Source organism: Glandiceps talaboti, chromosome 11, assembly GCF_964340395.1.
Source record: "Glandiceps talaboti chromosome 11, keGlaTala1.1, whole genome shotgun sequence".
Lineage (NCBI taxonomy): Eukaryota > Metazoa > Hemichordata > Enteropneusta > Spengelidae > Glandiceps > Glandiceps talaboti.
Window position 1 is genome coordinate 2,633,903 of NC_135559.1, and position 25,902 is coordinate 2,659,804.

Sequence of the window (25,902 nt, forward strand, 5' to 3'; positions counted from 1 at the left end):
TTTAAAGTTTGACTGTTTTAATTGTGTATTCAGTGCTATTAGATCTGTATATAGAAAATGACTCAGAATAAGTTCAAACAAACACCAGCCTTCTATGCATGATTAACAGAGCGGTTGAAAGCGTGGGCTCAGTGTGTATCCGTTTGAAATTTCACCAAACGCAAATGTCACATGATCGGAACCATTGAGGTCACAGGTCAGGTTATGGCCTAGGGCAACCAGAATGGCGGACTCGACGGGGGTACATGTCCGAATTTTGGAAAGTTTACGGATCAAAATAGGTAAGAAATGAAGTATTTGTCGCTAACTTGTACATTTACAGACATTACGAACACTTCTAAGAATGGAGCCATGTGTCTAAGTCCTTGGTAAAAAGTTTCATACAAGCTTGTGAGAAGGAATATAGCGATCATGACGTTCATACGTACGAGTTAGTTCGGAACTAGGCCAACGCTTTGGCGTATTGACGAAACACTTCCTCTACGTACAACTCAGGCAAAGTTTTGAATGCGTGAACGGAGTGTAAACATACGTTACGTTATCAAATCGTACTCTTTGTCGTGGTCGTCTGGGTCCTGTCGTGTCTTGTTGGTCTTATCTAACGGTATATATGACTGTGAATACATTGAAAACGTGCATTGTAAACAATTAAACTTCACTCCAGTCATGTCAAAATCTACAAAGGTCCAACCATTATGAGAAAGTTGTTGATCAGTGGGAACCATAGTCGAGTCATTGCGTGGGTGATGGAAAGAAAACAATATTCAAGTCTACAATTCCTTTTTAGAATCTGATTACTTCTTTCTCGTTTGCCATATCTTTATCATATGGAGATAATTCATACACAGACTGGAGCCAATGTACACTCGTACCTCGGCACTATAATTAACGACATGTTTATTACGGATTTGTGTTTATTGTGCGAAGTTTTAACATAGCAGTGTAAAATGTCACCACTGCTTGTGATTTTAGTATCACGAAACCATAACCCACTGTGTTGAGATGTCGGAACAGGAAATATAATGCATTTCCTTCTAAAGTTGTATGACTTGTGGTCATGTGGCAATTATAAAATTATTTTAAAATGGAATTATTTGTATTGTAAAGTATGTAAATAAATAGTTAAGATTTTTCTTTGATGCAGGGCTGATATCACATGTATATTCATGAATTTGTTAAGAAAACAAAATTAATAAAATCACTGATAATAAACAAAATCAGACCAATTTTACTGAATAAATAAACAAATCATTACTATATTAGACAAGTGTTTGTTTTAACAAATGTAATGTTGTATAACAAAATCACAATGTTACCTTTAAATAGCAGGACAGTGGTACTTAGCTTTGATATAGACAAAGTTCTGTACTGCTATAGTTTGGACAAATCAATCAAATCTAGTTTGAATGAGTTGTGATCAATCTAACACTTTCTAGCAGGGAGTTACTGAGGTAGGGTATAAAGAAGAGATTCCAAAGGTAAACCAGATTTGTAGTCTTTGGATAGTCCATTTGTCTCTAAGTCTCTGACAGTTTCCATGCTTTTGCTGGTCACTCTTTGGATAACAAGATGAAATAAAAAAATATAGTGCAGGCTTCATCTGATTTGTATTTACTAGTAAAGATACAGTTTGAAACATTTATGTGTCAATGGCAGTGTCTTCACTACGGCATAACAACATTTTTTGTATCTATTAAATTAGGTAACATACCCAGGGAATGAGTTACTGATGTTAAGACATTATATATCTCTGAGATCAGACTTTAAAAAAAAAATATTAAGAAAATATAATGCATATACAAATATGATAATATTCTGAAAAATTACTATAAGGAGAATCAGTTTTGGTAAAATGAATCAGAAAAATTTGCAAGTGTGCCGGGATGTGTGTGTGTGTGTGTGTGTGTGTGTGTGTGTGTGTGTGTGTGTGTGTGTGTGTGTGTGTGTTGAGAAGGGGTTGGTTAATACAGTGATATAGTAATACAGTACAAGGTTAAGTTGATAGTATTTTCCAATATTTTTCTTTGTTCACTCAAGGTAAGTACTGATGACTTTACTACATAAACCTTGTCATTTGAGATGGCGAGACAAATAATGAGGGGATCCTTGAATCATGCAGGGTTATCCCCAGCTGTGAGTGTATGCTGGACAGTTATGAAGACTTATGATGCATCAGGAGTTGATCACAAGTTATTTGTTGCAACCATACCAAGTTTAGCCCTCATCAACGGTAACCATACCCATCCCCTGGTATTGACCTATACGATAATACCTATTGTTTGTAATGTTTTCCCGCCAAATAAGAGCTTTTCATACTTGAACTTGATGATCGGTTTTGATTGGTTGGCGTTCAATTCAGAACCAACGTTTTTATTTCCTGGAGTGGCAATCCCCTTTAAATTCAATATTGTTGTACTTGTTGCCCAAACACTCTAATAGCAGGTAACTAATATATGGCAAACAAAAAGAGGAAAAATAATCACAAGTGAACGTTGTTATGATGAGCTTTCCAAATGTTCAAAATGTTACTGCAATAAAATTGGGTATACAATGTATGAATTTTGATAATAAAATGGAGATTTTGTCAAAGAATTCTAGATTAATTTTTAGCCTTCAGAATTTTGAAAACTCGATGCAGAAAATACGTGTACAGTAGTGCTGAATGTTATGATAACTGTAACTTCATAGCTTACAGAATTCTTGATTTTGACACATTGTGTAGCATGTATTGTTACGCATGGTACTGGGCATATGTGTAGCTACATTGCTTTGTTGCTTGGGTAGCAATGTATTTATACTTATACAGTCATTATTGTGAATTCATTTCATTTACCAAGTGTTCAATCTGCAGTATCAGACATTCCATTATCTCATAGGAGTGGGTTAGCATGTACATTTACTGTGTATTGTGTCACATACTATACTATACTATAGTGAACCACTTGTAACGTATATCACAAATGCCATTTACGTCATGGGTCCATCCCGATTCTCACCTCTGACAAAACTCTACCCAAGGTGTTATAATATATATCAACTATATGACCTGCACAATATAAAATCACGACTAAGTTAGGGGTCCAGTACCATTCCTAACCATAGTTCAACACTTATCTAACTCCTTATCTTGACAACAAACTGTTAGTTAGACATTAAAATATGTATGGACTGTATGAGCTGCACAATGTAAAATCACAACTAAGTTAGGGGTCCAATGCCTTTCCTAGACATAGTTTAACACTTATCTAACTCCCTATCTTGACCAAAATATGTGTTCAGTCATCCACCCAAACCATAGTCCCACCCAAAGATAAACTGATTGTTACTTACAGTTTTATTACATATTACTAGACAGATAGTTACATAATTGAAAGGTCATTTTATAGTGTGTTCTCTTTGTATTCTTTGTCAAAAGAACAACAGATTGACCATAAAGTGTCTCTGACAAGCTAGAGCTAAGGTCAGATCTAATCTCAATACCCAAATCCAGGTGTTTTGTGAAAACACTGAACACAATACACTGGCAACATGCTATAACATGATCTCACATACGTAAAAAAAAAGAATGGCATACTATGTTTCATGGTAGGAGTTGTGATCTTTTGTAAAATTCATATTTGTTTAAATATAAGCATGAAAACACAAGCATAACAAACTTGAGTAGATTTTTTTCGAATCAAGTAGTTGTGTAGTAAATGAGTATCCCTCTTCAGATCAAGTTCATGTAAAAGATAATGGCTGCGGCAGGGTTGGAGTCTGACAATACAAATCTGCGGCAAAACTAATGTGTGTGACTGTGAATACATTGTATCTCACTTGACGTTTGCCTGGGATTCTTTTTCTATGTTATCGTGTAGGTCATCCTCAGGTCATCACAAGAGATAAAAAAAAAATACAAAATGTAAACATAACTATCCAGGACTAGACTGGTCTAGCTGCTAGACCTCGGATGTTCTTCCGATAGAATACGACACACGACCGAACATCGCTATCAAGGACGGAACATCCAAGGTCTAGCAAAAGTCATCTTTACAGTTCAGGGATATAAATAATATTAAGTGCATAATACCTAAATACTAATTATCACACCTGTCATTGAAAATACATGTAAGTTAACACATCTGAGGAGAATGACACTTTGAAATAATGAGCAGGAAGATATTCAAAGCTGGCCTGAAGTCCTGGAGACACCTGTGGTTATACATTTGTGAAAGCCATATATAGCATCCCTTTGTTTCTCTTCAATACTATTAATTATGTTATGCTAATTGCATTACAAATATTAATTAGCCATGAATATTAATATCATCCAGAACTCCTGTTACAGTTGCAAGGTCCGTGAAAAATATAAGTTGTATCACAAGTTATACTGATTGATAGATCTGTAATCTAGGGTTAGGATTAAATTGATTGATTAAGTCTTCAAAACTGCAGTGAATGCTATCAACACTAGGGCTCCTTAGTACTTTGATGGTATTGCCCAACCCTTGACTACATATGCACAACCAGTATAGGTGCTTGTACGTCTACGATACAGATACAGATACAGATACAGATACAGATACAGATACAGATACAGATACAGATACAGATACAGATACAGATACAGATACAGATACACATATACAGACACAGATACAGATACAGATACAGATATACAGATACAGATACAGATACACATATACAGATACAGATACAGATACAGGTACAGATACACATATACAGATACAGATACAGATATAGATACAGATACAGATACAGATACAGATACAGATACAGATACAGATTTGAGTTTACCATATAGTGTTTTGTTAACTTTTAGGGGAAGCCAAAAACTTAGGCAGCTGTGGTGGCAATGGAAAAGATACATTTTGTTGCGTCAAGTTGGACCAAGAAGAAATTTATCGTACAGCTATTCAAGAGAAAACAAATAGGTAGGTTGTATTTTTCAGGAAGAGATTTACTTCCTATTATCCAGAAATTCAGATTTCTGTTTATTTGAGGAAAGTAATTTAAAAAAACAGATATGGTTTATGTTCATTTTGATTCGCATGCACACCTGTATGATGAGTTTATATGTTAATTAGGTATACAGTATAAGGGAAGGATGAAGGATGATCATTTTGTGTATGTAAGTGATTTTCAATAATTCAAACTATACCTTAATTTGTGAAGTGTGCAAAAGGACTATTTCTGTAAAATAAGCTGTGGCTTTAGATGCAATATGGCATCCAATAATCTTTGAAATTGATATTAGTTTCCATGGTTATAGAGTACTATAGAACACTAACTCATAGCTGTGTTTTAGTGTTGGGGCTGGGAGAGGGTGGAAGGGGTTATCAAATTGTTGTGTCATTTGATACCAAACATTGAAAGGTTAGGATAGTGTGATGAGCTTCTTCAAAATACTGAACACTCATACTTGCATATTGGAATTATGCACTAATTCATTTTCAACTAGTAACTGGAATTTAAAAAATAATGCAAAATTTCAAATATTAACACATTAGGAGATGATATATTGATGTTTTGCTTTCCTTTAGTCCTTTCTATTCCGAGGAATGCGGATTTGATATACCAAGGAAATTCCGGACGGTAGGATTTTACATATATGACAAAGATCGCTTGAAACGATCCGATGCTATAATTGGTAAGGCTAGTCTACGACGTGATGAACTGCATCATTATCACGGCCATGATCATTGGCTACAGTTAACACCTGTAGATGCTGATTCAGAAGTTCAGGTATGATATCATTCTCTTCATTTGGAAAATTTCACTAAAGACTAACTTTTACCTGCTTTGCTGGAAAAATGAGGCAGAGACTGTTATCGAGTCATTGTCTAGTTCTGTGATATACATATACGAATGTGGCTAAGACAGTTATCGAGTCATTGTCTAGTTCATTTCTGTGATATGCATATACCAATGTGGCTAAGACAGTTATCGAGTCATTGTCTAGTTCATTTCTGTGATATGCATATACCAATGTGGCTAAGACAGTTATCGAGTCATTGTCTAGTTCAGTTCTGTGATATACATATACCAATGTGGCTGAGACAGTTATCGAGTCATTGTCTAGTTTTGTGATATACATATACCAATGTGACTGAGACAGTTATCGAGTCATTGTCTAGTTCATTTCTGTGATACGCATACATACCAATGTGGCTAAGACTGTTATCGAGTCATTGTCTAGTTCATTTCTGTGATACGCATACATACCAATGTGGCTAAGACTGTTATCGAGTCATTGTCTAGTTCATTTCTGTGATACGCATACATACCAATGTGGCTGAGACAGTTATCGAGTCATTGTCTAGTTCATTTCTGTGATACGCATACATACCAATGTGGCTAAGACTGTTATCGAGTCATTGTCTAGTTCATTTCTATGATATGCATACATACCAATGTGGCTAAGACTGTTAGAGTCACTGTCTAGTTCTGTGATACGCATACATACCAATGTGGCTGAGACAGTTATCGAGTCATTGTCTAGTTCATTTCTGTGATACGCATACATACCAATGTGGCTGAGACAGTTATCGAGTCATTGTCTAGTTCATTTCTGTGATACGCATACATACCAATGTGGCTGAGACAGTTATCGAGTCATTGTCTAGTTCATTTCTGTGATACGCATACATACCAATGTGGCTAAGACTGTTACTGAGTCATTGTCTCGTTCTGTGATATACATATACCAATGTGACTGAGACTGTATGCTGAGTCACTATGTTCATGCCAGTAGGCAAGCAAACTAAAGGAAGTTCATATAAAGTTTCAGTTTATATCATGGATGTTGAGTTCTCTTTGGCAATTGTCCTATTACTTCATAATGTTCTTTCCTGTACTATAGAGAAAAGCTAATATCGTGTTTCAATATCATCAATATTATGTCTTTTGACAAGTAATATATTTATTATAATTTTTCCTTCCATGTACTACAGGGGAAGGTTCATATTGAGATACGATTTAAGGAATTACTAAGTGATACAGGGACGTCATTTAACAAAATAGCTATCCGGTAAGTTGGGATTATTTCTGTACACTGTAAATTCCTGCGTTGACTAGGAATCCACATTAATAAAGTATTTTAAAGACACATAAGCTGTAACAGGATTATTATTTTTTTCAATGAGACAACCACAATCCATTCACTGAAAATGGTTAAAATAGCAATAATTAGACATTGTACATGTTGATGAGGAGTCATTAGTGTCCAAGTATGCCTATAGCAATAGGTTTTAATTGTGATCGCTCTCGGGCACTGATTTTTGGGTGCAAACCACCACCCCACCCCAATGAAAACCCAACAACAAGAACAAAACAATTCAGTTAGTTTTAATGTACCATATTACGTATATAGTTGCCCAAATACCTTTACTTGCAGGTGATTCTATAAGGTGTGCAATGTTACTATTTTTAAGTCAAACCCAAAAATCAATTTGATTGGATTTATTGTACTATACTATGTGTCCTGCTACACAAATGTGTTTACCCACAGTTGATTCCATACTATTCAATGTTGTTACGATTTATTGCACCATGTTATGTATACAGCTACACAAATACCTTTACCTATCGGTGATTCAATACTGTTCAGGGTGTACCATAACAAAACTGTTTCAAAAAATGTTCCCGTTCCAGCTAGTTCAGCTGTATATACCATACCACAAATACTTCACACTTTTCAAACTAAGTTGACCGAATAAAGAGGACACACACAAAAATAATCCTATACACCACCAATGGTCTAAAATGGTATATCTCCCACTCACTTAGAGTATTTTAATTTGTCTCATTACACTCATCTGAAATTCTTTGAGACCAAAATTCCCCCAACTGAGAGATACTAGTATACCATTTTGATTGGCCCATTTGGGTGTGCCAGGATTATGCTATCATCATCTTCATCAGATAATACATATTTAAATAAAATAGTTTTGTGTCTTTATATATTGGGTTTCTCGATATACATGAGTATTGATAATGTATTATTGTTATATACAGTGTTTCAGGTCATGGAATAAAGTCTACCATATTCATGATGTTAGACTAAGCCCACACAGCATGGCTTCAAGGTTTTATAAACAGCTGTTAGTTACATAACTGACAAGTGTAACCATGTGTATGAATTTGTAATGTATTTCTTGTTTATTTTGGAGAAAATTGTTTTCTTTACACTATTGTTTTATTTGAATAAATTTAGAGTATACAGGAAGTATGTGAAAAAGTACAGGAAATGGGTTTTTCATGTAGGATCTATGGTTTTAACCCCAAGATTTAATGACAACACAAACGTTTCAAAGATGAAGTCATTTCAGCACTACAGTACTAGAATGCCTTGCACATGTATTTTTTATGATAATATGATCCTGGATACACAGTCATTTTCACTTTAAGACGACATGACCAAGGATACCCAGTCATTTTCACTTTACTTTCTGTGAAACTATCCACTCCAACTTGAAGAAAAACAAAGACATAAAGTTTGCATTGCTATTCCCACAGTAAACATAATATTTAATTCTTATTTTTAGAAACAGCTCTGCTCACCACCTCTCTTACTCAGATGAGGTCATTGTTTTGTGTGGGACCACTTTCTCAAAAGCTCTGTCAGACAACATTTATCACACCCTGATTTTAATACTGACCAACAAATAAAATAAATTCCTAAAATAGTATATTATATGACATCAGACAGTTACAATTTATTTATTTGTGTTCCCTTTCTTGTAGTCTAGTTCCTATATGGTATTTACACCTCCACTTCCGACACCTTATGATTTACACCTCCACTTACCACATTGTCATTAGAAACCACGTTGGCATCCAGATACCTTTCTTGTAAAATAACTGACCTAACAGTATCTAGCCTAGAATTCAGTAGTCTGGATGTCAATGTGGTAACAATGTGGTAAAGTGGGGGGAACTAGACTACATGTAAGAATTCAGTCATGTGGGGATTTGATCTTTACCAATTGTAGAGGAAACCCAAGACCCGAAAAATCCCAAATTTAATTTATTCAAACACATAATAATTCCCAGAAGAATTACTATAGGTTACAAAGCACAGATGAAATAATGACTTGATTCTAGATTCCAAGATATCTGATTCTAATCTTAAAGTTGGTGTTATTTACTGTTCTATTCAGAGTAATTGATGGCAGTGATTTGACCATTGTGAATGGGCAGTGTGACCCCTATGTTCTGGTCACTTTTGCAACACCAAGCAGGTAAGTTTCAATTTTGATACACCAGCAGGATGATTGGCATAGCGATTACCATGGTTACAAGGGGAGTGTTTGTGTCAGTTTCATTTAATGTATTTCCTTGTTGGAATGACAACATTCAGAACTTTGAAGAATGAAATAGGAAGAAGCAAGTGGTTTGAATATTTGAATCTGATGATAATGAAAGACAGATCTAAATATTCTACATTGAAAGGAAACAGGAGTCCATATCTTTGATTATTTGAACATGGTCAGCTGTGAATGTTTCATCCGCTGAGCTGAGAGATATTTTATGATTCATTTCATAACCAAAATTGTAAGTTTTTACATTAAGCTGAATCTCATCCAGAGTAATAGCATCATAAAATTTATTACCCTAAAATCCAGTCATGCTGGTATTTTGTTCTCACTTTTCTCCTACCATGCCTGGCATTTTGTTAGAAAGGTCATACATTCAAACCTAAAAGTGAATTACAAAATTCCCACAGCAACATTGAATATGTGGTAATGAAAATTTCCACTCACAGAGTCAAAACATTTTGGAAGCAAATTGCTTGTTGTATTATATTATTAGTATCTTTATCACATCTATCAATGTATTTTCTGTTTGAATGTGTACAACTTGGTTTGCATGTTGCATCTTTGTCACATCCATCAATGTATTTTCTGTTTGAATGTGTACAAGTTGGTTTGCATGTTGTATATTTATCACATATCTATGTATTTTCTGTTTGAATGTGTACAAGTTGGTTTGCATGTTGTATCTTTATCACATCTATCTATGTATTTTCTGTTTGAATGTGTACAACTTGATTTGCATGTTGTATCTTTATCACATCTATCTATCTATCTTTGTAGGTCAGAAACAAAGAAAACAAAAGTTAGAAAGAAAACTGCTGATCCTCACTTCGATGAAACATTTTTCTTTGAGGTAAGTGTTGTGAAATAATTGAAGATTATGGCAACTTATCAGTTTGTTTTGAGGCAGGAGAAAAGTTTAGATGTTACCCGTCATGTCAGTTTGTTTTTAGAGAGGAGAATAGTCAAGATGCTACCCGTCATGTCATGAATCGATATCATGCTATGGTATCGATTCATGGTGTAAAGAGAGATCAATCAGATAGCACATGACTAAGAGTGGCAAGTGTTACCACCTGTCTTGGGTGTCACCTAGCAGTCATGGAAGTGATCACAAGTTCTCTATTCCATTCTAAAATTATAATCCAGCACTACTTTTCTATTACTTTGTTATATTATCTGTGACCCTACCCAACAAAAAGAAAATAGAATTGCTCTCTGTGTATGTATCTAAACTTTCTGTATGTATATAAACTATGTATCTAAACTCATGTAAAAATACTTAATCATGAAAATTGTTTTACTTATATACTTATAACATTAGCCTATTTCATTGTAGTATTCTTTTAATATCTTTATTACACTTATATATCCAAATAGAATTGCCAATTTTCTATAGAGTTATAATAAATCTATATCTTATCTTATCTTATCTTTCTTATCTTACCATACATGAACACTGACTTGCCTTGCAAGTGATGTCTTTTGAACAGGCATAGATATATACAAACTGAACCTGTTATTGCAACATGTTGACACAATGTAGCCACAGACATTGATGTACAATGTATTACACGGACTCACATTAGAGGAGTGTCTCTGATAAGTGGTTATACATTCAACCTTATTTCTAACTTCAGTATGAAGTTGCAGTCTGTGGGAAAAAAACTTATATAATTTTATTCTGTAGTCTTCTCACATATAAATGACATTATGCAAATATTCAGAGATTTCCAGTATTTACACTATCTTGATTACAGTGTGATTATATCTGGATTTCCAATAACCTTTATTGTAATATACCATATGCTACAATAATATACTTTGTGTGTCTAAAGTTGTTGAAAGTACATCTGCCATTGTCACATTTCTGGTAGTCTAGTTTCCTGTCACATTACAATCACTATGATCATCTCCAGGGAGATGGTGATCGGAGAAAATGTCGACAAGTATAGGACTCAACTATGTTTCTGGTAGATTTTGACGAGCACCATATTTCCATGCTCATGCACATCACAGGAAACTCAAATAGATTTTACTAACTTTACAAAGTGTTTTGTGAAGGGCTTTGTGAAGGGGGGCAAGCAGATAAAACTTGCATGAATTGGCATACTTTGTACTATAACTTTGATGGGGAACCCCAGTCAGATACCTTTGGAACTCAGGTGATGAATCACATGCATTGACATTATTAAAATCACAACAACTATCTGAGTTGACCTTTGACCTGCCAAGCAGAACTAGATAGCCTAAAAACATAGAGTCTATATACATACTAAAGATATGGACTTTTGATAGATATCCATACAAATGACAATGTATGCTTCCGGGATAATTTCACCACAAAAATCTTCCCTACAGACTGAACATTTTGAACATGCAACTGCAATATGGTGGGAGGGGAAGGGGAGGGGGAGGGGGAAGGACAGGAGTTGAAATGTTCATAAAAAATGCGCATGGATATCACCACAGCTTTTTAAGTTTTCGCATTGTTTTCATAAAGTTTACAAAGTGGGACATCAGATTTTGTAGACAGTACAAATAATAGTTTGTTTGTGGTGTCACATTGTTTGTTATGTTTAGCGAAAAGTCAGAGGTCAGATATGTAGGCGTTTGCATAAAAGAAGGGAGCATGTGTACTTTGAAATACTTCCTTATAAGGTCGTTCTGAGTACAAGATGACATTTTTTATTAGCTCTAGCTCTAGTCCATAATGGTAGATACGTTGAAAGTACGATAATTTTAGAAAACAGTGAATTGTGTATTTTGGGGAGAAACTTAATTTTGCCAATTTTACAGAAACAATTTTTGTGTCAAAATAAATTAAGTGTTATTGTTTAGTCATGTTACTTTGTAAAAGCTGAGCAGAAGAATATTTGTGTTTTACCAGACTTCATCCCTATGTTACTGAGGTTCCCAAATCTTTGCAAAAATACATAGATATATACTATATACCCCCACAACCCACCACAACCTACCCAGCCTGTTACTGAGGTTCCCAAATCTTTTGCAAAAATACATACAAATATATACCATATACCCCCACAACCCACCCCACCCACCCAGCCTATGTTACTGGGTTCCCAAATCTTTGCAAAAATACACAAATATATACCATATACCCCCACATCCCACCCCACCCACCCAGCCTATGTTACTGGGTTCCCAAATCTTTGCAAAAATACACAAATATATACCATATACCCCCACAACCCACCCCACCCACCCAGCCTATGTTACTGAGATTCCCAAATCTTTTGCAAAAATACATAGATATATACCATATACCACCACAACCCACAACAACCTACACCCTACACCCAGCCTCTGTTACTGAGGTTCCCAAATCTTTGCAAAAATACATAGATATATATCATATACCCCCACAACCCACCACAACCTACCCAACCCACCCAGCCTATGTTACTGATTCGTGAGGTTCCCAAATCTTTGCAAAAATACATACAAATATATACCATAATATACCCCCACAACCTACCCTACCTGTTGTTACTGAGGTTCTCAAACCGTACCAAATATTAATGCTATATTATTATGGAAGTATAGAAATCCATGCACATTATATCCCCTTCTGTTTACTTTATTGGTTCTAAAACCTTACCAAACACTTGATTACATGTAAGTATGGACATCCATGCAAGTTTTACCAGATACCTAGATATCCCCTATATGTATCCCATAAGCCTCTATTATTTAGGTTCACAAACCCTACTGAACATATTATTAAAGTATGGCATCTATGCTAGATTTTACCAAATTTCCCCACTCTGTTACTTGAATTCCTAAACTGAACAATGATCCTGTGTAGATTGTATGTATGGTCCTCTTTAATATGGCATAAACCTTTCTGTTGATACTGATAGAATTTTCAGACAGAGTTTGTTTGTCACTCCCCAACAAATTGTCCTTTTGTGTGCATATACTGATACATTGTCATTTTTTAAAAGAGTGATTTACCAGACTTCCTGATACTGAGATGAGACTCATGAATGTTCAATGAATGAATCAAATCTCGTGCCCTGTTTTCACTTTCTGTTCTAAATTGTTCTCTCAACAGTTACATAAGCAGGCAAGCTCTAGTGTCGACAAAAACTCTTTCCAACCACTATGCACAGAAGATGTGAGTAAAATTGAAGTAAGGTAAGAAATATTGCAATGTCAAGTTTGTGAATGTCAAGTGTCAACATCCAGATGGTGATAAATTCTATGGTTTTGACCTCCTTATCTCTCGGTACAGATGTAAATATAATAAATATTTTATCCCTAGCTTGGGGTGGATTACTGTACTATAATACTGCTGTTTAACTCATTCAGTCACACACACACACACACACACACACACACACACACACACACACATGCGCACGCACGCACACACAGACACACATACACACACACACATACACATACACATACACACACACACACACATACATACATACATACACACACACACACACACACACACACACATACATACATACACACACACACACATACACACACATACACACACACACACACACATACATACATACACACACATGCATACACACATACATACACACACACACACACACATACATACATACACACACATGCATACACACATACATGCACACACGCACACACACACACACACACACACACACACACACATACACACACACACGTGACATTACTGTTTGATGTAGCTCAAATTGCTAACCTTGTGTACATTTATACTAAATTTTGACATTCTAGAGTTTAAAGTCAGTTTAAAATTCTTTTCTTTGTTTCAATTTCAGAATATCTGTGTGGAATGCATGGAATGCATCAACATTCAGCTCAGGAAAATTTACAGATGTATTTATAGGAGAAGTGAAACTGTCGCTAGGCAACATCGATGTTTCTAACGGCGCTCATGAGGCGTGGTGAGAGAAATATTTATCTATTAGAAGGAGATCATTACTGAAAAAATTAAAGACATTTTTATATTCAACAAGTCTTAGAGGGAGATTTTATAAATTTGACTAGTCAGTGTTGTGCTTGAGTACAGAAAATTGATAGTTGTCTTGATACGCACCCATATTTTGCACTGAACTTGCATTGTCACCTGGGAATGACCTTTGACCTGATACATCAACAATATGGAAGGAATAGTTTCCCTTTAACAGCTGTGTTTGTTTATCTATTAAAAAAGTACCTGTTAGTTTCATATGTTATAACTGTAAATCACTTTGTTGATTATTTCAGGTACTTCTTACAACCTAGGGAATCACCTACAAAGTCACCCAAAGCTGAAGTTGGGTCATTACGAATTCAAATTAATTATAACGAAGATCATGTATTTCCATCTACTTCTTACGAGACCTTCAAACAAGTACTTCTTAAATCAACTCATGTACAGGTAAGTCAATTAAAACAAACACTAACATATAAAGAACTTTTATTCAAAATCTGAACCATATATTGTCATAAAATGTCCGATTCAAATAAGATTTAAAATGGAGGTGTGCAAAACAGTTGGCAGAATAAGTTGATCCTGGACAAAAGAATGATTCTATCTAATCCTTATGGTTTCAGGGATAAGATAACACTAATGTGAGAACCTGGGATTGAAACCCTGGCCTTTAACTGATAAGATAACACTAATGTGAGAACCTGGGATTGAAACTCTGGCCTTTAACTGATAAGAGAACACTAACGTGAGAACCTGGGATTGAAACTCTGGCCTTTAACTGATAAGATAACACTAATGTGAGAACCTGGGATTGAAACTCTGGCCTTTAACTGATAAGATAACACTAATGTGAGAACCTGGGATTGAAACTCTGGCCTTTAACTGATAAGATAACACTAATGTGAGAACCTGGGATTGAAACCCTGGCCTTTAACTGATAAGAGAACACTAATGTGAGAACCTGGGATTGAAGTATGGGTCTTTAAAGGGGAACATCGATGAGGCTGATATTAGCTGAATTTCTTTATGCTTAGGGGGCCCATATTTCGTTATGCTTAGGGGGCCCAGAAAAGTCATTTCACCATTTCCACATTGTGCATCCTTTCTACTAGTCTCCACTAGTCAAAAACAAGAACTGCCTACTTTTTGTATTTTTCAAACATTTTACTGACTACATTCAGTTATTCTTCATCGATATGTTTGTCTACTTTCTTAGATAATACATATCTGAAAATTAGCCACACCTCAGATCATGTTTTTATAATTGCAAGCAGCTATCATCATGTTTTGAATTTCTAGCCAATCACTGTATTACAAATTCCAACCAATCACCATCCTTGTCACAAAGAAAGTCAGTTCCTTCATATAACATTTATCAACCAATCATAGATACTGTTTCATATTACAGCCAATCACTTCCAGTGCAGCTTATCTGATTGGTGAAATCCATAAAGACAAACAAAGTGTAGCCAAATCATTGGTCAGATTATTTTATCATGACTCATCAATTGTCAACCTCCTACTTACACTTGCTGCTCAAGAAATTTCAAAAACTACGTAAGTACATTCTTACTTTCCAATTTCTGTGTTTGTGAGTCATTTGTTCATGATGGAACAAGGTTACAGAGACAATTTTCCTCCAGAAAGTCAAGACTTTTGGATTTGCAAAATGTGATAAATGTAAATGTAAATATTTTGTGACAAAGTTTGAATGAGACACACATATGCAAATAATTAGTTTGGGACAAAACTGTGAGAACTCTAAACTGTGTTGAAATACAAACCCCATATTGTAAGAACTTCAAACTAAGTTCAGTGCAAACTCCAAAACTGTAAGAACTTTAAACTAAGTTGAGTACAAACCCTGTATATTTGACCTTGGACAATAATAAATTATAATTATAAGAATTTGTAATGTGCAGTATTTCTTATGTACTTCATTACTTGTATGCCACATAGTAAATACTGTAAACCTGGAAACTTTCGTTAAAGTCTTATTTATGCGGTTTTTTTTCCGTTGGAAAAAGAAACAATGAAAATAAGTAGTGGCAAAAATGCCTTCTTTTATACAAACACAGCGTACCAGGTTTAGAAATGTGTAAACATTAGTCTAGTTGAAGACTGTAAAATTGCAAAATTTTCTAATGTGAATATTTAGGTTTACAGTTTACAGTTTGTACATGACTGCATTTTAACACACTAAAACACTGCATAGACTGTGCAGGTAGTTTGAAGACACATATTTTTTCAGTGTTTCATTACATTTCAATTGACCATTGCAGACTGCAAATGGAAAATTGAGAATGCAGCGCCCTCGCTCAAATTGGGGGTATCATCGCCTCTTAGTACAGCTTCTTAAGAGCTTTGTCCCCTGGTATTCTGTAGAAGTGTAAATCAGGGATGTTTTTCGCATTGTTCAGACATCAAGGAAAGCAGCAGTGCTCTGTGATTAACCAAGTAACCTATACCATGTATACCCCCAAGGTACACACAGACAGGAAGTAGAGCGCCACCACAGATAGGAAGTAGAGCGCCACCATGGCAAATTTTGGAAAGGCCTATTAAGAACTGATGAATGTTAAAACTGTAGAACTTTTCTCATCTTGTCACAGAAATAGTACTACTTTGTTTCGTGGTAACACCCTAACAACCAAATGTATTGATGAGTATATGAAGTTAGAAGGCCACCATTATTTACAAGACACTCTGAAGAAGATCCTGGATGAAATCTATGAAGAACATCTATCATGTGAAGTGGATCCATTGAAGTTAAGAGATGGGGAGAATATCCAACATAATCTTGTAAGTAGTAGCTGCAAACAATTTTCAGGTGTGAAGTTGGTTTTCAAATTCTCCCTACATTGCTCATTATAGTTATGAATATGGTTGGGAGAATGTATGCAATGATCATGCGTATCTTAGATGAGGTTGTTGTTATGTTAATTTCTTGCTGTACTATGTCATTGACCATAATGTGTCCTTAATGTTAATGAGAAAATACCAATTTGTCGTTTGTCTTTCTGAGTAATTTACAGAATGATGTTGAGACTTTGTCTTCTTTTTTCAGAGTAATTTACAGAATTATGTTGAGAAGACATATGAAGCCATTGTTGACTCGGCCATGGCATGTCCTACCAGGATATGTGAAGTATTCTATGGACTAAAGAACAAAGCTAGACAACAGTTTCCAGGTATGAATTTGTCTATCAATATTCACCAGGAGTTGAGAATCTTGAAGGACCATCAGGACTGAAGATGGCCCTCACTGGACTTCTTAGGAGACAAGTGTTTATATACTGAAAGAACGATCCAGTATAAATAAAGATGATTATTAGGCCTCAAAAAACAATTGTTTGGTTCCGGTTACCCGACCCCACCTAGCTTTTCACTGCCGACCCTAAACTTGTTTTATGTATGTTAGAAAAAAGTAATAAAATTGCAAAAATTGTGACGTCTCACAAGAAATAGTGGAGGCAGAAACTGACATCAACTTAAAAAGACAATATAAAACTGTTCTTCTGATCTGTAATGGCTGTACATCTGATAGGAAGAAATAAACAACACAGACTGAGACCATTTGGAAAACAATGAAAAACCCGAACTAAACACTAACACAGAAAAAAATATGATAAATAAAATAAAAAATCTACCTATCGTATCCCACCTATTTTAAAATTTAACGTAATCGGAACCACACAATTTTTTTTATTAGGCCTTATTATTATTATTATTATTGTTGATATTTGCACTCAAACAAAAATGTATATTTTGTTTATTTACCAGATGATATTGAAGCCAATTACGCCTCTGTGAGTGCGTTTATATTTCTGAGATTCTTTGTCCCGGCTATACTTAATCCCAAGTTGTTTCATCTCAGGACAGACAATGCAGTAAGTATATTGTGTTTGTTTGTTTTTATCTTCTCCACTGTCTATGCATTCATCGAGTAAATAGAATGACTGAGTGATAGCTAAGTGGAGTCTTTAAGATTACAAACTCTACATTAGTCTGTAAGATACAGACATTCATGCCACACTATCAGCCTGCACTCACATGGTTAAGAATTGATCTGAACAACATGACATATCTTACATTCTACATTCTAGGGTGGGGGTGGTCTGTAAGATGCAGACATTCATGCCACACTATCATGACAAATTCCATAGTTTCAGGTCCTCACTATTGGACATTTTTTTTATTAAGAGTACTATTGCCCTAGATGTTGTATGATTAATATGTTTGTTTTTATGGTTTAATAGCCATAACAGGTCATAATTTTGACAGTACTTTTGACAGGTCATGATTTGATACTGTTTGAATTATTGACATGATTTACACTGTGTTTGACAGGACGAAATAACCAGTCGGACGCTGACATTGATATCGAAAGCTATACAGACACTTGCCAATGTAACACAGCCTTCCAAAGTGGTAAGCAGAGATATACATATTCCACACATTATGTCTGCAGATATAGTTACACCATCTCTTTGAAAAGACACATAATATTACAATGCATCATTAGGACCATGGACTAGATTAGTTTCAAGTGAACTAACACCAGAACATTTTCTTATTAATGATATTTTCTTTCTGTATTGTTATTATCTTATGTTTCTGGTGGAAATAAATTCAATTCTATTTAATACCATATTGTCCGTAAATGAGTATGAAGGTGACTTGAATCATAGAGTAGTTTCACATCTCGATGACTTGGCATATTCACTTAAAAATGCTGTTTATCAACATATTGTAACTTACAAAGTGGTAAGCAGAGATATACATATTCCACACATTATATCCACAGATATAGTTACACCATCTCTTTGAAATAGCACATTAGATATACAAAATTAGATTGATAAGTAATGCATTTTGTTTTCAAAACTTTTTTTAGAGTTGTCATGGAATGAAAGAAGAATACATGTCAGGCTTGTATTCCCAATTGTTGGATAAAGAGCATATTGGAAACGTCAAAATGGTAAGTTGACATTTTATCATTACAGTGTTATGGTCTAGAGTTCTGAACTGGTATAGTATTACGTATTAAAAACTTCATTACTAATACCAGTCTAGTCAAGTCGGTTGTTCGAACGCATTATATCTGTGCTCCCCCAACCGTGTTCATATAAACATGATGACGTCGTCGCATCCCCACATGATTTTAGTTTAAACAGACTGGAGGTGGAGTCCTTGTTGGACATTTGCATATCATATCAGTCCTAGAAACGTTAGAAAAGTCAAAAACCTTTCTGTATCAAATGAATATTAATGAGTGATGACGACAACATGTCAGTTTGTGATGGATTACTACTGACATGTGCCGTTTGTGCTTCGTTCACTACAGGGGAGCACCATAATTTAACACTTTTAGTAACCAACTTGACTAGACTGGTATTAGTAATGACATTTTTAATACGTAGTACTGTACCAGTTTAGAACTCGAGACTAACAGTGTTATTGATAATGAAATGTTGTGATAATGAAATTTGTTTCACTTTCTTTTACCTACAGTATATAGATATTATATCATCTTCAACTAGAGCTCATGTCCATACACAGGAATCACCAATATTACTGAAAGAAGGGTAAGTTATCCACATTTATTTTCTATAGATTCTTAGAAATTCATGAGCTTGGTTTGATAATATAATGACATTTATAACCATCATTTGTATAAAATTTACTATGTACAAACACTAGATATATAAGAACGTGTTTTATTGTAAGTACTAACATTTTAACCAGTACACACAACATGCTTTTGATAAACTGAGAGCTTTCGACTGCAAACAGTCAGTCTTGTTCACTCATGATAGAGGGCACTGTTGAAAAGCTGAGAGCATTTGACTGCAAACTGTCAGTTTTGTTGACTCATGATAGAGGGCGCTGTTGATAAGCTGAGAACTTTCGACTGCAAACTGCACTCCATGATAGATGGTGGTGTTTATGATCACGTCACTTTGTGGATGCTTATTGTATACTGGTGAAAATGACTACAAAAATGGCGTGAATCTCTGCTAGTTGTGGGCTCTTCCAAGGAGTTTGAGTAAAATAATATTTTATATAACTAAAATTTTCACAAGCATGTACATCCAGCATTAATGCTATATACCTATTTCATTGCAAATACTGAAGCCCATAGAAGTAACATTAAGTGGAATTGGTGGCACAGAATTGAACTTCCTGCTAATATTGATCCTGTGGGCTTGACATGCATATGTACAGTGACATTTGCAATATGTGTATTAGTATTAGTGTTGGTAATATTTTCAAAACACTAAATTAAAAGTACATGAATGGTATGGCATAGAAACAGTGAGAGGACACTACAGAAATCTCCAAATAATGCTGCATAGTCAGTATTCTGCCCACTATGGAGAAAGCATAGTGCTAACACCATCCTTGTCAACAAGGTTGCCATGTTTGGCAGGTTGCTGCCATGCTGTATCTACCCACTATACAGAAAGCATAATGCTAACACCATCCTTGCCACCAAGGTTGCCATGCTTGGCAGGTTGCTGCCATGCTGTATTCTACCCACTATACAGAAAGCACAGTACTGACACTTGACAGTAATGAATTTTATTATGTACCTTAGAGAAATGATCAAACGAGCTCAAGGAAGGAGGAAATTTGGAGTGAAGAATTTCAAGAAGAGATGGTTTTATTTGACAACGAAGGAACTTATATATAGTAAAGACAGAGGTAGAGTTATGACTTTGTTTGGAATATTTAAGATCATTTAATGTACTTCATTGATAATTAGATTTGCCAATTGATTGGTTGGTTGATTGATTGATTGATTGATTGATTGATTGATTGATTGATTGATTGATTGATTGATTGGTTGATTTGATTGGTTGATTGATTGATTAATTGGTTGATTTGATTGGTTGATTGATTGATTAATTGGTTGATTGATGTAATACTGAAACTCTGAATTATCTTTCTCTGTTCATTATTCATTTCATTTACAGATTTAAAAAATGAGTAATTGAGTAAGATTTTTGACTGGGTTAGGGTGTGAGAATTTACCTTAAAACCAAACTAATAAATAAACAGTTGATGAGTTATTAGGAATATTTATGTCGATATTTATTAATTTCATAACATTTGTTTCTACTAGGTACAAAACCTCTGTGTAATATTCCAGTTGAAGATATTTTGGCTGTTGAAAGACTCCAGGAAGAATCCTTCAAAATGAAACATGTAAGAGACAGAGTTATGGTGATTTGAAAGGTTCTGAAACAAAACATATCAATGACCAAGAATGTAGCTGTCAAACAAGCTGAAAGTGACTTAACAGTTAAATTGTATTGTACACTTATTTGCAACTTATTAAAATGTCAGCAAGCATTGGTGAGATTTATGCATAGTGAAAAATCCAAATATATTGTGAATTGAATGTTTTTCACAAAGAGGCGAAAATACAGATAATTTTATTTTCAAGAAGTAGTACTTTTAGTAATGCCAATTTTGAGTGTGAAAATTGCCATTTTATAATCACAGAAAATGTTCAGTACACTGCTTATAGATGACTTTCATCAATGACATGTCTCATTTTAGTAGAACAATTTCTCTGAAATTACAAATATTTTATTATCGGGCACAGTGGCACTAACCTATGTTTTTCAGCATATATAAGAAATTTGAACTTTCTGTTTCAGATGTTTCAAGTGGTTCAGCCAGAGAGGGCGCTGTATGTCCAGTCCAAGAATTCAGTTGAAGAAAAACAATGGTAAGTTTACTCTTGCTAGGATGATCCTGTTTTCTTAGCTTGAGACATCCAACTACATACTTTCATACATACTTGGATTTTATACTGGGGTCCAGTAAACACTGCATTCATATCTGACACACTGTGGTTACTGAGTTTCAGTGAACATTTCATGATATCAGACACACTGTGGTTACTGAGTTTCAGTGAACATTTCATGATATCAGACACACTGTGGTTACTGAGTTTCAGTGAACATTTCATGATATCAGACACACTGTGGTTACTGAGTTTCAGTGAACATTTCATGATATCAGACACACTGTGATTACTGGGGACCAGTGAACATTGCATTGTGTACATTTCATGTCATCGGACATGCCATAATGTTATACTTGGATCTGGTTGACACACCATAATCATGAACTTTGTGATTTTACTAACTATTGTTACTATCACACAGTAATAAAATCCGTGTATAACTATATACAGAAAGTAATCAAATGATATCATTTATTTTCAGGATTGACTTGCTGACTAAGATAGTGAAGTCTAACAGAAATCGACTCAAGTCATATCACCCAGCAGCTTATCTTCATGGACATTGGATATGGTAAAATTTATAGACAAATTATACATCATTGGCTGATTTAAAAAAACAAACAGTAAACTTCTTCAAAGTTGTATAAATCTCCATAGATGAATACTCTAATTAAAATAAATAGAAATAATGCATTTGCCATCTTTTAAATTTTATTGAAAGAAAATTGACCCTATTTCTGTACCCATTGAGTAAATTTAACACAATTTGTAGCAACATTGAAATATATTTTAAAAATCCTCTCTTCCCATACAAGTTTGTAAATCTTGGAGACACAGATAATTTGAAGAGATGTGCAAACCTTTAAGCCAAAAGGAGCAACATGTGTTACAGACCATTTTAATTTTGTAGTTATTTAGTTACAGAATTTGTATATATTTGTTTCTATACCATAATGTGTTTCTAATTATTCACAGCTGTAAAGCAACTGTTGAACACTCGCCTGGATGTACACCAGTAACGGGGTAAGTCACCACTAGAGGGCAGTATTACAATGAATCCATGTCTTTATCTTCCAGGGCTGAGACATGTACTGCAAACCTAGATACTTTCACCACTAGAAAATTTTTCAATTATACAATAGTCTTCAACTAGTTCCCAATTCCCTGATATATATTTGATATTACTGGTGCTGGTATAATTATGTTATTCTCCAATATTTTTCTACATTCAGCCAAAAAATACTTGTCTAGTGTCTTGTAGTGACAATGTCCCCTCAAGTCACTCATGTTTTCCTTGGCTGAACAAAGAAAATATAATATCTAACTGTATACAAAATGATGAATCTTTTCAGGATATCTTGTAAATACTTTTGGGAAATGTGGTAGATCTGACCCATTTTCTAAAAGTAAAACTGTTCTCAATTGTATCCGTATTTCCTCCCCTTTGTCAGTTTCATGGTTTTGTTGTCTTTATCAACCTATACAGGGATGTGTTAGCTGACATTCAGATCGACATTGACGTGGACAGAGAACTAGAGAGACTTCATTCCTTGTTTTTCTCTCACATTGATACCATGGAAATATTGCTTGGTAAGTAATCAACAATAATGTTTCTAATAAAACGCATATTTCTATATTTTATATTTTTATATTTTATATTTTTATATTTGCCCAGATTTTGCTGAATCATGCATCATTGAATGGAAGAGTCAAAGGAAAAAAAATTGTTGACTTTTTGCATAGACTATGTTCTCCCTCAGATTAAAACCAAGAATGGTGGGTAATTTGCATATAAATTTGAATATCATTAGCATAATAATTTGCACACGATAGGCCTTGTTTTCAACAAAAATCTAAAGTAAAGAGATCTTGGTCCAGTAATCATTTTGAAGGGATGAATTTATTATAACACTCCTATGGTTTCTCATTGTCTGTCTTTATTTTATGATTTGCTTTCTTTCCAGAGAAAGTAAGCACATCCTTGTTTTTACACATAATTTGTTTCCCCCCTTTAAACAAATCATTTTGGTTGTTTTTTTCACAGATGAGTGTGAGAAGAGAGAAGATTGTGAAAGACCGATTTCTGTAAATGGATGTAATATAATGCTTGATGATCTGGACACAGCCAAAGAAACCTTGAAAACACTAAGAGAAGAAATTATTGGTATCGAACAAGAACACAAACAATACTTCAAAAGACTAAAGAAGGAGACCAAATATGGAAGCGAGTAAGTATATGGAGACTGCCCTCTAGTGGCCAGAGATGTGTCATGATCTCACGAGCCTGTATACTGTGTTGTTGTTTTTACATTGGTTGCTGTCATTGTATCTCGTAGCCGTGGAAACCAATGATAGTTTTGAGAACTGTGAATATAGGTTAATTCCTTTATGGAACAAATTATGAAAGTAAAAGTTTAAACCCTAGCTGGTGACTAGGTGTGTTTTAATAAAAGTTAGTCTCCAAGTGGAAAGTTATATGATTTATGAGGCCTTTGCTCCAAGCAAACTTTGATGTCATGTAAATAAGCCAAATGTGACCCGATGGTTAGAACTTTGGATTGGTAAGAGCTTACACGTACAGTGATTACAACAAAATGCATTATTTAGTCAACAAACAAAAAGTACTTTAGGGATCATCACACAATGTCGCACAAGTTCAACAAATGAAAATCGTTCATTTAGGACAAACCCCCTCCCCTAAATGAACGTTCACAAGTGCAACATCAAACATTCATATATGTAAACTATGATGAAAGCTATAGCAGTTACACCACCACTACGATTAATGTAATGTAAAAACATGATTGTAAACACATCAAAATACCAGAAACCCAACACCCTATCTCACGTCAGAAGTAAATTTTTATCAACTTATCAACATCTCAGTAGTAAATACAAAAGCTGTTATCATTGAAGGAGTGAAAGCTTTCCGTCGCAATTTGGTTAGAAGTGTGAAAATGAAGTTCAACAATTGCATTGATGTCAGACCCCCCCCCCCCTAAATGAACAAAGTTTGTTTATTGAGCTTGTGTGACATTGTGCAATCATTCCTTAGTCAACCACACATATCTGATGACCACTGGAGTTTAAGTACCTTATATATAACAATGTTATATTAATAGTTTTCTTTTCTCTTGTTTCACAGGCAAAGCCCAATAGAAGCATTTAGTTTATCAGATGTCTTCCGATGAAAAATCATACAATGGATTGAGAACTAATGTGTATATGTATATATATATATGTATATTGTAAAAGGGATCTAAACACAGGGTTACTTTCCTGCCTTTATAAAATATTACAGTCTAGTTAAACCAAAATATAGTTATCATTTGATTTTACTGAATCTTAGTAATCTGTGGTGGCTGGTACATTGTAACCTTTTTATAACAAGCTGTTGGAGGGGTGAGATGAAAAGAAAGTGTTCTAGTGAAGTGTTTGTTATACTGAGGCATGTATTCTATTGAAAATATACCCAGGTAAAGTCGGCTGTATAACAAGTTTGTTATAGACAGTTTATTTTAACAGAGGTAGTTAGAAAAAGGTTACAACAGACAACAAATTTGACAGGACTTGTCCAACTATGGCTTTATACGCATTACTAATAGTGTAAAGTTATGCCTGGATATCCAGAGATTATTATAACATTTGATTTGGTTTGATTTTTTGTTTGTAAAGAAATGCAATGGCATGTTTGATTGATAATGTTTTGAACGAAGGACACGCATGTATTGAGATATATACAGACATGTACCACTTATTTGCCAAATTTTTAGAGAAAAGAGTTATTTTATGTAATCAAGAGAAATAACTATCTTTAGTCCATACAAAGTATGATATTTTAGTTTAAAGGAATTCTTCAG

At 34.6% G+C, this 25,902-nt stretch overlaps 1 protein-coding gene across 1 annotated transcript; it reads left to right on the top strand.

The window, feature by feature from the left end:
• Positions 1 to 201: 201 nt before the first annotated feature.
• Positions 202 to 25,300, top strand: LOC144442518 (ras GTPase-activating protein 3-like). The gene is made up of 24 exons (XM_078131885.1): positions 202 to 281; positions 4,823 to 4,934; positions 5,544 to 5,745; positions 6,954 to 7,030; positions 9,162 to 9,242; positions 10,098 to 10,170; positions 13,396 to 13,478; positions 14,126 to 14,251; positions 14,574 to 14,727; positions 15,689 to 15,837; positions 16,893 to 17,082; positions 17,348 to 17,471; positions 18,064 to 18,170; positions 18,631 to 18,711; positions 19,178 to 19,261; positions 19,795 to 19,868; positions 20,882 to 20,988; positions 21,410 to 21,492; positions 21,951 to 22,021; positions 22,524 to 22,613; positions 23,018 to 23,065; positions 23,529 to 23,632; positions 24,087 to 24,270; positions 25,188 to 25,300. The coding sequence occupies exons 1-24, from the start codon at positions 224 to 226 to the stop codon at positions 25,231 to 25,233; spliced, it is 2,508 nt and encodes an 835-aa protein (XP_077988011.1). The 5' UTR covers positions 202 to 223; the 3' UTR covers positions 25,234 to 25,300.
• Positions 25,301 to 25,902: the final 602 nt, after the last annotated feature.

Bases quoted from the DNA above. Each gene is read 5' to 3' on its own strand.
- LOC144442518 (XM_078131885.1), top strand. From the start codon at position 224: ATGGCGGACTCGACGGGGGTACATGTCCGAATTTTGGAAAGTTTACGG. The intron at 17,472-18,063 runs GTATGAATTTGT...TTTATTTACCAG, and splicing joins AGCTAGACAACAGTTTCCAG to ATGATATTGAAGCCAATTAC. The intron at 21,493-21,950 runs GTAAGAGACAGA...TTTCTGTTTCAG, and splicing joins AATCCTTCAAAATGAAACAT to ATGTTTCAAGTGGTTCAGCC.